Consider the following 12654-nt stretch of genomic DNA (forward strand, 5'->3'; position numbering starts at 1 on the left):
ATACTTGGTCACATTTTTATCCTCCTTCTTATCTTATGGCATAAATTTTCTCTTCTATGACTTTTCTTTTTTATGTTAAGAACGAATTCCAGGGCCAGCCCCGATGGCCTAGTGGTTAAGTTCAGCCGGCTCTGCTTCAGCAGCCTGGGTTCGGCTCCTGGGCACTGACCTACACCACTCATCTGTCGGTGGCCATGCTGTGGTGGTGGCTTACATACAAAAAAGAGGAAGATTGGCAGTGGATGTTAGCTCAGGGTGAATCTTTCTCAGAAAAAATCAAAAGGAATGAATTCCTTATTATGAATTGTGCTTTTTTTCTTATTAAGGAAATAGTAAAACCATCTGGTTTATTATTGTAGTACTGTACTATTATATAGAAATTAAAGTATTTAGAAAGGTTAATGTAAGGCTGTCTTACTCATTATAATTACTATTCAACATTTATGAAGTGCCAAGAATGTTTTAAATATGAGGAAGTACAAAAAAAAAAAAAAGGAACGTCACGATCCTGGGGTTTACATCCTGAAAATAGGATATAAATAAGTACTTACAAATTAATTTTAAAACATATAGTATCTGTTTCCTTCAGTAAGTATTTACCTTGTTTAATTATGGTAATAATAATGTCTATAGCCAGGAAATGCCTACAGCATAACTTGTATTAGCAAGAAGGAATCTGGAATGGAGTGATTCACCATAAGCTGTGCCTGGCTACGGTGGCACTGTCAAGGCAGTATCAGGGAGGGCAGTGTTGTCCAACAGAAATATATTGTGAGCTGTATGCGAAATTTTGTTTTCTAGTAACCACATTACAAAAACTTTTTAAGAGGTGAAATTAATTTTAACAATAGACTTTATTTAACCCAGTAGATCAAAATAGTCATTGCAATATGTACTCAGTATTTAAAATTATTAATGAGCTGTTTTACATTCTTTGTGTTCATAGTAAGTATTTCAATTTGGACACATTTTTCATTGGAAATGCTTGATCTGCGTTTAGATTTCCTAAAATTTACCGGTGAAAAAACAGATTCATATACCCAATTTGTTCCAAACTTACGTACTTTTCAATAACTGATCAATATCTGTTTTTAAATATAAATTAATTAAAATTAAATAAAAATAAAAATTCAGTTCCTCAGTCTCGCTGTTCATATCTCAAGTACTCAGTAGCCCTATGTGGTTAGTGGCTACCATAATAGGATAGCATAGGTATAGAATATAGCTGAAAGCTGAAGATGTCAGCTAAGGGACCTCAAATCAAGGTTAGTAGTAGAGCTAAATTTTAATGCAAGAGGAATGATATAAATTAGCAAAAGTTGTTATATTGAAATTATGGGGACAACATTTTAAGTGAAATTTATGTCTGAGTTTCATAAGGAAGCAATATGGAGATAATTGTAAACTTCTCTGGTCCTCAGATGGCGGTCCTGGAGTTGAGATACTGCTGATTGCTAGAAACTGCCTTATCACATTGCTGTTGTCAAGGTGGGGTATGAAATCAACCTAGTGGATCTTGATCAGCTTTTTAAAAAAATAGGAAATAGTATTGAATAGGATGGAGAATGTATTAGAATGCTTCATGTGTGTTAGGCTTTAAGATAACTTTGTGTCAGTTGTATATGTGTATTTTGTGTGTATAGGATCTCAATGAAAAATGAGTTTCTTGTTTGTTGCAAAATTTTTGAGAGTCATTCCTCTGAGGCATACTTTTGATTCCTGGTATACTGGATATTACCTAGAGGTACATATGTCTAAACAAAGCATTAATCACAGAAAACTATAGATTTAGCATTGATGTAAGATAGGAAAACGTAAAGTGATATGTAATCACTGTAATAAACACAATAACACATGGGTGTGGTGACTTTTTTCCTCCATTCTGAGTTGACTATGAGTAGCCAAATTTGAATTTGGGGTTAGTAGAATTCCTTATTGTTTTGGTAACTGTCTTCCTCTAAATTTCGGTTTGACTATAAATTATCAAATTTAAACTTGAGGTTGCATCCTAATTCTGAAGAAGAATCGTATTTAGGCCTAATTTATATGGATTACAGAAAAATGGCATTCATAATCTCCTTAAAGCGTTTAAATAAAATAATTGAGTAATATTGTATATTTAACTATTCCTATAATTTTTTAATTTTTGGGACACCTGATGTTTAATCTCATCAGATATCCATTAAGATGTATCAAAAATGAAGTCAAATCATACCTGGGATTGAGATGATATTTTTGACAAAACGTAGATTTCTTTTTGTTACTCTATTATTTAAAGCTTCTTCCTCAAAGTTTTGTATAAGCCTCACTTGAGTATGTTTACTTGACATTCGTTAGCTTTACAGAGTCAACATGTCAAATAACTTTTATACAATGGACATATTTGGAATGCTGTTTTGCTACAAGAGCCTGGAAACTTGGGCAGCACTCACTGTCATGCTTTTAAAAGGCAAAAATATGTCAGAGTCAGTGCTGTGTGGTGACTGCGTGTGTTGCTGTTTCTTTTGTGAGAATTGGTATAGGCATAGGGACTCGCACGCAATAGACATACAGTTTAGATACAACAAATAACTTTGAATGCCATTTCAACTGTACTTCTAACCTCCAGGTCCTATGCAGTGTTAGCACATACTTATTTAAAAATACTGTGTATCTGGGGCTGGCCTGGTGGCGTACCTGTTAAGTTCGCATGCTCTGCTTGGGCGGCCCGGGGTTCATGGGTTCAGATCCCGGCTGCAGACCAACGCACTGCTTGTCAAGCCATACTGTGGTGGCGTCCCGTATAAAGTAGAGGAAGATGGGCATGGACGTTAGCCCAGGGCCGATCTAACTCAGCAAAAAGAGGAGGACTGGCATTGGATGTTAGCTCAGAGCTGGTCTTCCACACACACACACATACACACACACACACACACACACACACAAAATGCTGTGTATCAACTGAGTCTCTTTCTCTGAGATTTTCCCATGCTGGAGTGCTTTCGTAGAGTGAGATACAGGTGTCCCAGAAGATCGCCTTTTTGAAAAGCTGTTGGTGTAGCATTGAGGGAGAGGAAAGAGAAGGAAGAAGAGACAAAAGTAATACTTATTTATAATTGTTTCCAAAGGTACTAGGACTATACTGATTAAAAATCCCATTAAGAAAGTTAAAAATCTCATTAAGAAAGTTATCCTATTTCTTTCTTTCTTTTTTTTTTGTGAGGAAGATCAGCCCTGAGCTAACATTCACACCAATCTTCCTCTTTTTGCTGAGGAAGACTGGCCCTGGGCTAACATCTGTGCCTATCTTCCTCCACTTTACGTGGGATGCCGCCACAGCATGGCCTGACAAGCAGTGCGTTGGTGCGCGCCCGGGATCCGAACCCGGGCCACCAGCAGTGGAGCACACGTGCTTAACTGCTACACCATGGGGCCGGCCCCTATCCTATTTCTTAAATTAAAATATTCCAATTGAAATGTGTTAAGAATGTAGACAGACGCCAAATATTATGTAATAGGTCCCTTTACCTCTCAGAGTAGGGATGGGGAACGGATAGGAATCCATGTGCCTGACTTTTTCCTTTTTAGAGAGAAATTGTAGAAAATTAATTCCCTTACTCTTTCATGTGTCTAATAATTACAAGGCCCAGGGCTAGAAATTGTGAAGAATAAAAATTAACTATGGCTGAGTTATGGGTATTCAAATGGCTTAAATCTAGTAAGACATATACATGCAAAAATACATAGTGCAAGGCAGTATTTGGGAAGGAGACTAAGTGGTCGTACAGACTACTGGAAGAGTATGTTATCGTATGGGCGTTTTGGAATGGAAAAGTTAGGGAAGGCAAATTGGAGTGACTTTTGAGCCATGACTTGAAGAATTGGTAGGTGTCTTGTAAAAATAATTACAGGACATTCACCTTGGAAAGGCCGTAAGAGTTAGTGTTGAAAAGTAGTTTACAAAGTTACCTTTTGAGAATTAAACTAATTGTGTCATCATAAAATAATAGACAAAATGTCTTGAGGCCCAAAGGAAGGAATACCTACTTTGCTGGTAATAGCTACTTAACTTAAATAGTATTTTAGTATACCTTAAAAAAAAAGAAAGTTGCCAACATACGAAGGTAGGCTATGTAGGAAATGGTGTATGGTGTGGATCCAGCCCTTTCCAGGGAAAGAGAGAACTTCCAGGAACTTGAACTTCTTGGTCGTTAGAGCTGTGTCCTCTGCTATGGGGTGGACATTCTTCACTGGGCTGAACCACAGCTGGAGAGAACTCTTCTCTCAGTGACTCTCTCCCCATTGTCCGTAGAGCGTAAAGATTAATAGATGGGTTCAGGATCATGAATCATCCAAATTCTGTTTCTGAACTTACTAGTTGGATGACTTTTGACAAGATATGATACTTGGTCTTTTTATTAGTATAATGGGACTAAAGTTACCTCTCTGCTAAGGTAACTGTGAGAATTGAATAAAAATATCAGTCTGAGGAGTTTAACTCAGGGCCTGGTACATGACACTCAACAAAGCTGCGAATGTGATCTGTAATTTTATACTCACCAAGGAGCTGTAATCACTTATTTCTAGATATCTTAATTATCTGAAACAGGCTGCGCAGAACAGACACGTAAGCATTTCAGGACCTAAATGAGATATCTCCATCATAAGTTAGCACGTCAGCATTCTCAAATGGTGCGGGTTAGCGTTAGGTTCTATCATCAAGAACCTCATAGTTTCTGGGAGGTTTGGGAAAGCGCTGTTTCTGAACCTGCAGTCAGGCTACGGACCTGCTTAAGTAAACCTGTCAGTGTTGAAGCCAACCTGGGCAAGTTCTTGGGAAGCAAGAAGGGCTAGCTTTTATTGAGCATTGACTGTGGGCCGAGCGCTCTGCCAAGTGCTGTCCCCGCCGTGTTGTCTGAGCCTCACAGATGACTCTTCGAGGTAGGTGTTACAGTCCTCCACTTTTACAGATGAGGAAATTGAAGCTTGGAGATGCTGGGGAACGTCTGAGGCCATGCAGTTGGTTAAATGGCATAGCCAGAATTTAAGCCTCAGTCTGCCCGTGCTCTCAGCTATGATGCTGTACTGCACAGGACTCACATCAAGAAGACCTGGTTTCAGATCCAGTTCTACCTCTTTCCAGAAATATGATCTTAAACAAGTTATTTTTGCCTTTCCAAGCCTCAGATTCTTCATCTAAAAGACAGAGTGAATACCTCCCATGTAGGCTTGTTTTGGAGGATTAGAAATAAAGTCTGTAACGTGCCTGGCACAGTTTCTAATGCATGATAGAGACTCTCCAAGAGGTGGTGGTTATTGTTTGGGGCTCTCTAGACTGCTGTCTACTTCCCACCATCCCCCTGGGCATGTGACCTCTGTGTCTCTTTGGGTAACAACTGAGGCTGTTACCAGTGTTAAGGGCTGACATTTGTCCTACATTGCCACATAAACTTCGTTTCACTATTTTTATTGTGGTAAAATACATATAACATAAAATAGGCCATGTTAACCATTTTTAAGTGTACAATTCAGTGGCATTAATTACATTCACACTGCTGTGCAGCCATCACCACTAACTGTTTCTAAATCTTTTCCATCACTCTAAGCAAAAACTCTGTAACCATTAAGCAGTAACTCACTTTTCCTCCAGCCCTCAGCCCCTGGTAACCTCTAATCCACTTTCTATCTCTATGAATTTGCCTATTCTAGATATTTCATATAAGTGGAATCATACAATATTTTTCCTTTCATGTCTTGGCTTATTTCACTTAGCATAATGTTTTCAAGATTCATTCATGCTATAGCGTGTATCAGAACTTCATTCCTTTTTATGGCTGAATAATGTTCCATTGTGTGAATATACCACATTTTGTTTCTCTCTTCATCCATGAATGGACTTTTGGGTTGTTTCCACTGTTTTAGCCACATGCACTTTAAAAGTTATTTGAATTTGAATTCTTTCATGATAGTGATCTTAAAGACACTTCGTTAAAATAACTTTTTAAATTCAAAATTATACTTTATTTAGAATTTCTTTTAGGTCTACACTAAGTTATCTAGTCTAGGTAAATCATTTTACTTTCTATATTACATACCTATCAGTGGAGATACATAGTATACATTTTAAAGAAAATGATACCAGCCAGATTTAGATATTTTTATGTTTGCTGAGCAATACTGTTATGTCTGAATCAAATGAAATATTCCAGTTGCAAATTATGTTGAAGGTGTATGATACAATTGGTTTAGGGTTAATGTTTTATTTCTACTTTCTTTTCATGTTTTTAAAGAATTATACTTTACATGTTTCTAAAGAGTAACCATTTCTGTTTATTAATTAGAAAAATTTAAAAAGTCCTATCACTGAAGTTTTTTCCAGAATTACTGGAATATTATATTTGATTCAAACCCAAAATAATATTTGGCAAGCATAAAAATATCTAAATTTTGCTGGCATCATTTTCCTTAAAATGTAATGTACTTTTGGGTGATAACAGGGGATAAAACATGACTGATAAAGGGTTTGTAATCTATTTTGTAGATCTTTACAATGTTAGCAGGGTCCTTGGAGCAGATGTGGATTTTTCTAAGTCTAAACTAGATCTAGGCCTAGAGTTAATCATGCCCCCCCCCTTTTTTTTTAATTGTATAACAGGAATTTGCTGACAATTCTAAGGTACTTTTCCAGGGCTTATTTTTAGGAAATCAAAAGTGTAATGAGAATATAGTGTAAAAAATGCTATCTGAATTTCTCCTCACATGCGCTTTTTCAATTTATTTAAAAAATATCTTTAAATGTTTTCATTTGCAAATATTGCTGCTATTTGGCCAGACAAGGGCTTATACAACTAACTTTCATTTGTCTGATAAGTGTCCAAGGATAACTTGAGTGATTGATTTTAGCAGAAAACCTCATTTAACTAGTAATTTCTTTGATTAAGGCAGTGATCCAACATGATGCACGTTAAAATCACCTAGAGAACTTAAAAAAACATATCAGTACTTGGGCTCGATCCTCTGATTTAATAGCTCTAGGATAGAATTTGGACAAGCTCCACAGGTAATAAAATGCAGCCAGGATTGAGAACCATTGTATTCACGCAAGAACTAGGTGAGGTGGGGTGGGGTTGCAAGTGGGGAAGAGATAAGAGGAATGAGCTTCAGTCATTTCCTTCTCTTCCTACTTACAGACAAGCAACCCAAAAGAAGAGGAAAATCCAAGATCACTCAGAATCCAGAGTTTAGAAGGTGAAGTAGCTTTTCTCTTTTTGTCTTTGTAGACATGGAAGGACTTTAATGAAACTTCAGTGGTTCAACAAAAGATGCTCTAATGGATGACAGTGAAACTCCTACATATAATCTGCAGATAGAACCACAAGATGGGTGTCATCCTGGCGATGGTGTGGAAAGTAGAGTAACACGCTTGCCTTCTGCATCAGACGAAAATGAAAACCAGCTTGATGAGGATGGGCATGAGCATCTGACCAGCAGTGACTGTGCGATGGGCAAGCCTGAAGTGTTTGAGCAGGACAGTCTCAACAATAATGAAAGCTGCACACCAGGCTGTGAGGTGGCTGCAAGTGAGAACTCGGAAAACACGCCTCGTGAAGGCCCCCAAGGTGGACAGGCCTTCTTGGGAAAGGACAAAAAAATACCTGGAAAAAGAACTTTAATAAGCAAAAGAGGCACTGCTGAGAAGATACCACAAGGTATTTTTGTTTTAATTACTATTTATACTATTCTTTAAAAATAAACCATCTTCCCATCCCATGCTGTGTATTCTGTCCTGCATCTTGCTTTTCTTCTCTTACTATATTCCGGAGCTAGTTCTACAGTAGCACATATAGATCCAGCTGGGTGGGATGCCACGCATGTGACATGTCTCCACAGTAGTCCATGGTGTGGATGTACCGTCATTTATTTAACCACTTCTTTATGGCTGTCCCCAGTGCTGAAATTGACATTCTTTGTACATGTTTTCACACTAGGTATTTTAAATATATATAGTCTCCTTCTTTTATAAATTAGACCAGTTTTACCAATATCAGCCTTAAACATTTCCTTCTGTCATCATTGTACTTTCGTCTCTAACCTGTGAGTTTATGTGCTAGTACAATCTTACCTCTTTATTAGGATCTTTCCATTTCACTCAGTAGGTGAATAATATACTTAACATATATTAATATACTTAACATATGTTAATATACATCGTATACCAATGTTGAATAAGACATCTAGCTTTGATTATCTATAATCACTTTGGTTACAGAGTAATTCAGAGTATTTCTCATTTTGTATATAATTTGGCAAAGTTTGGAGCTATGGACTTTTTTACGTGGATCACAGGAAAAGGCAGCTCTGGGAAAAGGCAGCTTCTGGTTACTTTTGATCAGAAGCATGTGGGACTAGAGAGTTCTGGTACTTCCTAGACTGGGACTCCTTAGTGTAGTACCACTTCACCTAAGCCAGCAGTCTTTGCATAAGGCTCTAGTGAATGGAGTGGAGTGTCTTCTCTCCTCTTCTGCTCTCTTCTGCTTCTTTGGCTGATTAGAAATATAGTCAGTCTATCCATGTCCTGTATTTTATTTGTGTTTTTTTTATTTGGAGTAAAAGATGAAACTTCCCAGTTTCTACAAATCAACCCTTACTTATTCAGTAAGGTAATTTGGGAGCTTTTTAATGTAACTCATAATTTGGCTTTGCAGTTAACTGACCCCTTTGTCTTTGCTTTTCCCTAGTAGACTTAAAGCAAATTAAAATAATTTTTTTTTTAAAGATTTTATTTATTTATTTTTTCCCCCCAAAGCCCCAGTAGACAGTTGTACGTCACAGCTGCTCATCCTTCTAGTTGCTGTATGTGGGACGCGGCCTCAGCATGGCCGGAGAAGCAGTGTGTTGGTGCGCGCCCAGGATCCGAACCCGGGCCGCCAGCAGCGGAGCGCGCACACTTAACCGCCAAGCCACGGGGCCGGCCCTAAAATAATTTTTGACAAGAGATATGAAAGGATTTTCTTAAAAGACTTAAGGGTAAACAGATGATGTATTCAGTGCTTTGTTAGTGTCATCGAGTGAATTCCAACTCCTAGTGGCCATGTATACAGCAAAGGTACCCTGCCTGGTCTTTTTGCGCCGTCCTTTCTCCTTCCGGCACTATATCAGACAATGCTCCGCTGCTATTCGTAGGGTTTTCATGGCCAATTTTTTCAGAAGTAGGTGGCGAGGTCCTTCTTCCTAATCTGTCTAGTCTGAAAGCTTCGCTGAAACCTGTCCACCGTGGGTGACCCTGCTGGTATTTGAAATCCCAGTGGTGTAGCTTTCAGCATCACAGTAACATGCAGCTGCCACAGTATGACAACCGACAGATGGATGGTGTGGGTCCCTGACCTGGAAACGAACCCTGGCCACAGTGGTGAGAGTGCCAGATCTTAACCACGAGACCACCAGGACTGGCTATATATAGTACTATTTGTATGTAAATTGATTTATTCTATAACTATAATTCAAGGGCAGTTTGTGCCTCTCTAATCTGATCTTGTGATGTTTTTAAGAACTGATACCTAGCTGCATATGTACAAAGGTCAGTCATAGCTTCAAGATTATGGCTCCTTTTGTTCCTTCCATGACCTTCTTCCAGATTCCCTAGGTGTGATTGTATAACTTAAACTTATTTAATACTTATTATCCAATGAGCAGATATGTGTAGAATTATTATCCCCTAATGCATTTGAAATATATGATTTATAAAACTTAGTCTCTATACAGATTATTTTTAAAAATTATTTTATGTATCTTATATAAAATGAGTTTAAGAGTATAAGAAAAATGAATTAGGGGTTGTAAAACCAAGGTTCAAATCTTGCTTCTGGTTCTAGGTCACTTGGTGAGACTTAACCGTTCTGTACTTCAGTTTCCTCCTCTGTATAATGATGATGTTTGTCTACATTCATCTATAAAATTCCTTTCTGAGCTGTGAATTTCTTAGATTTCTGAATAGAGTTGGTATAGTGTACACTCAGTTAAAATTCGGTGATTCACCTCTAGTATGTCTATAGAGTGTTTTTTATGTAAGGGGTACATTTTCGTTTGTACTTTAAGTTTTGTTAAATTAAAAGAAGGTAAGTTTGAGTGGGCAAAAGAATTTTAAACTGAATGTAAGGATTCTTTTGAGAGTAGAATTATCCCTTCCTAGACCTGGAAGGGATCTAGAATGGGAAGCTTTAGGATTGCCTGGAGAGCTTTCCTCAGTTTACCTCAAGAGATCGCTGAAGCCCATCCTCTCTCAGTACACGTCGAATCACCAAGTCCAAGTGATTGTATGTCCCTGTGATCTCAATAGTTGGTCTGTTGTGCTCCATCTCCAGATCAGCATCACCATCTTTAGCTGGAGTACCACAAAAGCCGCCTAAAGATATCTCTCATCTTGTTTCCCCCTGATCCCTTCTCTGTGTCAAAACTCACAATGCAGAGAGTTTATACTTAGGGATCTAGACATGGGCATATTTACTCTTCTTTGTACTGTGAAATTTAAGATCCTAGGGAAATAAAGTTTCAAAATTTTGCAGATGAGTACTTTTCTAATAGTAGAATAGCTTCTCAAATGTGAAATGACATGTAAAACATGATATTCAATCCCAAACCAGAAACAAGTTTTTTATAGATAGGTGTGCTCTCAACACCTTTTTGGGAACATACATTAAGGTAGATTTATTCACTCTTATGCTCCCTTGCCTAGTTTAATTTGTAGTAATTTTTCGTATATCCAAAAGCTAGTACTGGGAAAAAAATAGAGCAGTAGTATTAGGAGGCATGTAATTATTTATAGGTTTTCTGAAGACGACATTTCTATAGACCTGCTAAGACCTTGAACTTGGCCTCACGTAAGTCCAGTTGTCCTTATATTACAGGCTTATTTTTTCCTTAAAAGAATTGAATCCCCTTGCTATAGTCAACTAAACAGGGTTTCAAGCTGCATTACATCAAGTTTTCACTATACTTAAAACTGGCATAGTTTTTGGTAAATAGTATTCTAAAACTAATGAAAATGAGCCTATAAATTTTTAACAGCTTTATTGAGATATAATTCACATACCGTACAATTCATGGACTTAAAGTGTGCAATTCAGTAATTTTTAATACAGTCATGCTTTGCTTAACGGCAAGGATTGTTCTGAGAAATGCATTGTTAGGCGATTTTGTCATTGTGCCAACATCACAGAGTGTACTTACACAAACCTAGATGGTGTGGCCTACTACACACCTAGGCTATGTGGTACTAATCTTACGGTGGTCTATCATTGACCAAAACGTCGTTATATGACACGTAACTGTACATTCACAAAGCTATGCAACCATTACCACAATCAATTTTAGAACATTTTCATTACCACAAAAAGAAGCCCCATGCCTATTAGCAGTCACTCCCCATTTCCCCCCAAGCCATCCCAGCCCTAGGCAACCACTAATGTACTTTTTCTCTATAGATTTGCCTACTCTGGACATTTCATATAAATGGAATCGTATATGGTCTTTTATGACTGGCTTTCACTGAGCATAGTGTTTTAAAGATTCACTCCATGTTGTAGCATGTGTCAGTACTTTATTCCTTCTTATGGTCAAATAATATTCCATTGTACAGATATACCACCTTTCATTTATCTCTTTGTCAACTGATAGGCATTTGGGCTGTTTCTACTTTTTGGCTATTTTGAGTAATGCTCCTATGAACATTTGTGTACAAGTTTTTGTGTGGGTATATGTTTTCATTTTTGGAGGTTATATATGCCTAGAGGTAGAATTGCTGGATCATAAAGTAACTCTATGTTTAACTTTTTGAGGACTGCCAAACTGTTTTCCAAAGTGGCGACACCATTTTACATTCCCACCAGCAATATATGAGGGTTTCTCCGCATCTTCTCCAACACTTGTTAATATCTGCCTCTTTGATTATAGTTACAGCTTTCTTTAATTGAGATGTAATTTACTTGCCATAAAATTCACCTTTTTCAAGTGTACAACTCAGTGGTTTTAGTATATTCGGATGGTTTTGTACAACCATCACTAGTATCTAATTCTAGAACATTTTATCCCTCTAAAAAGAAACCCTGTACACATTAGCAGTCACTCCCCATTCCTCGCTCCTCCCAGCCCCTGGCAACCACCGGCCCATAAGTTTTGTACGGTTGTAAGAGACAAGTTCAGATTAAGTGTCTGGTGGTTGCCATAACAACATACTTTAGTTATTTACTCAGTTGCCATAGTATCTAAGCATTTGACAAAACAGTTCAGCAAATGGCAGGAAGCCAGAGATAGGCACAGATGGAAACTGAGGAAGGAAAACCCTTCTGGATTGACTTGCCGCTGTTCAGTGCCCTGACTTGTTCCCCTGGAGGCCTTCACAAAGTGGCCAGCTGGGAGGTGACAAGGAGGGCCTGAAAGCTGGAGGAAAACAAACTTGGAAATGGGTCTGTGGCCTGGAGTCAGGCTTGTGTAGTGAGAAGAACAAAGACTTTGGGTTTGAATCTTGGCTCTACCTGTTCCTACCTATATGACCTTAGAAAAGTACCTCTTTCCTTGTCTGTAGGAGGGCTGATCCTGCGAGTCTTGCAGGATTATTCTTAGAATGAGCAATCCTGGATGTAAAGTGCTTTGTGAAAGAACCTCGTATGAAATAAGCGT

At 38.0% G+C, this 12654-nt stretch overlaps 1 protein-coding gene across 7 annotated transcripts in view; it reads left to right on the forward strand.

The window, feature by feature from the left end:
• CNST (consortin, connexin sorting protein) overlaps positions 1-12654 on the forward strand; it is a 116389-nt gene that overhangs the window by 30636 nt on the left and 73099 nt on the right. For 2 of the 7 annotated variants that reach the window (XM_058533563.1, XM_058533569.1), the window contains 2 exons: positions 1422-1488; positions 7170-7688. In XM_058533563.1, the coding sequence (XP_058389546.1) occupies positions 7310-7688 (379 nt within the window). In that variant the 5' untranslated portion in view covers positions 1422-1488; positions 7170-7309. The remainder of the gene's footprint in view (positions 1-1421; positions 1489-7169; positions 7689-12654) is intronic. The other 5 variants (XM_058533564.1, XM_058533565.1, XM_058533566.1 and 2 more) reach the window with 3 other exon arrangements.

Source organism: Diceros bicornis, chromosome 38, assembly GCF_020826845.1.
Source record: "Diceros bicornis minor isolate mBicDic1 chromosome 38, mDicBic1.mat.cur, whole genome shotgun sequence".
Classification (NCBI taxonomy): domain Eukaryota; kingdom Metazoa; phylum Chordata; class Mammalia; order Perissodactyla; family Rhinocerotidae; genus Diceros; species Diceros bicornis.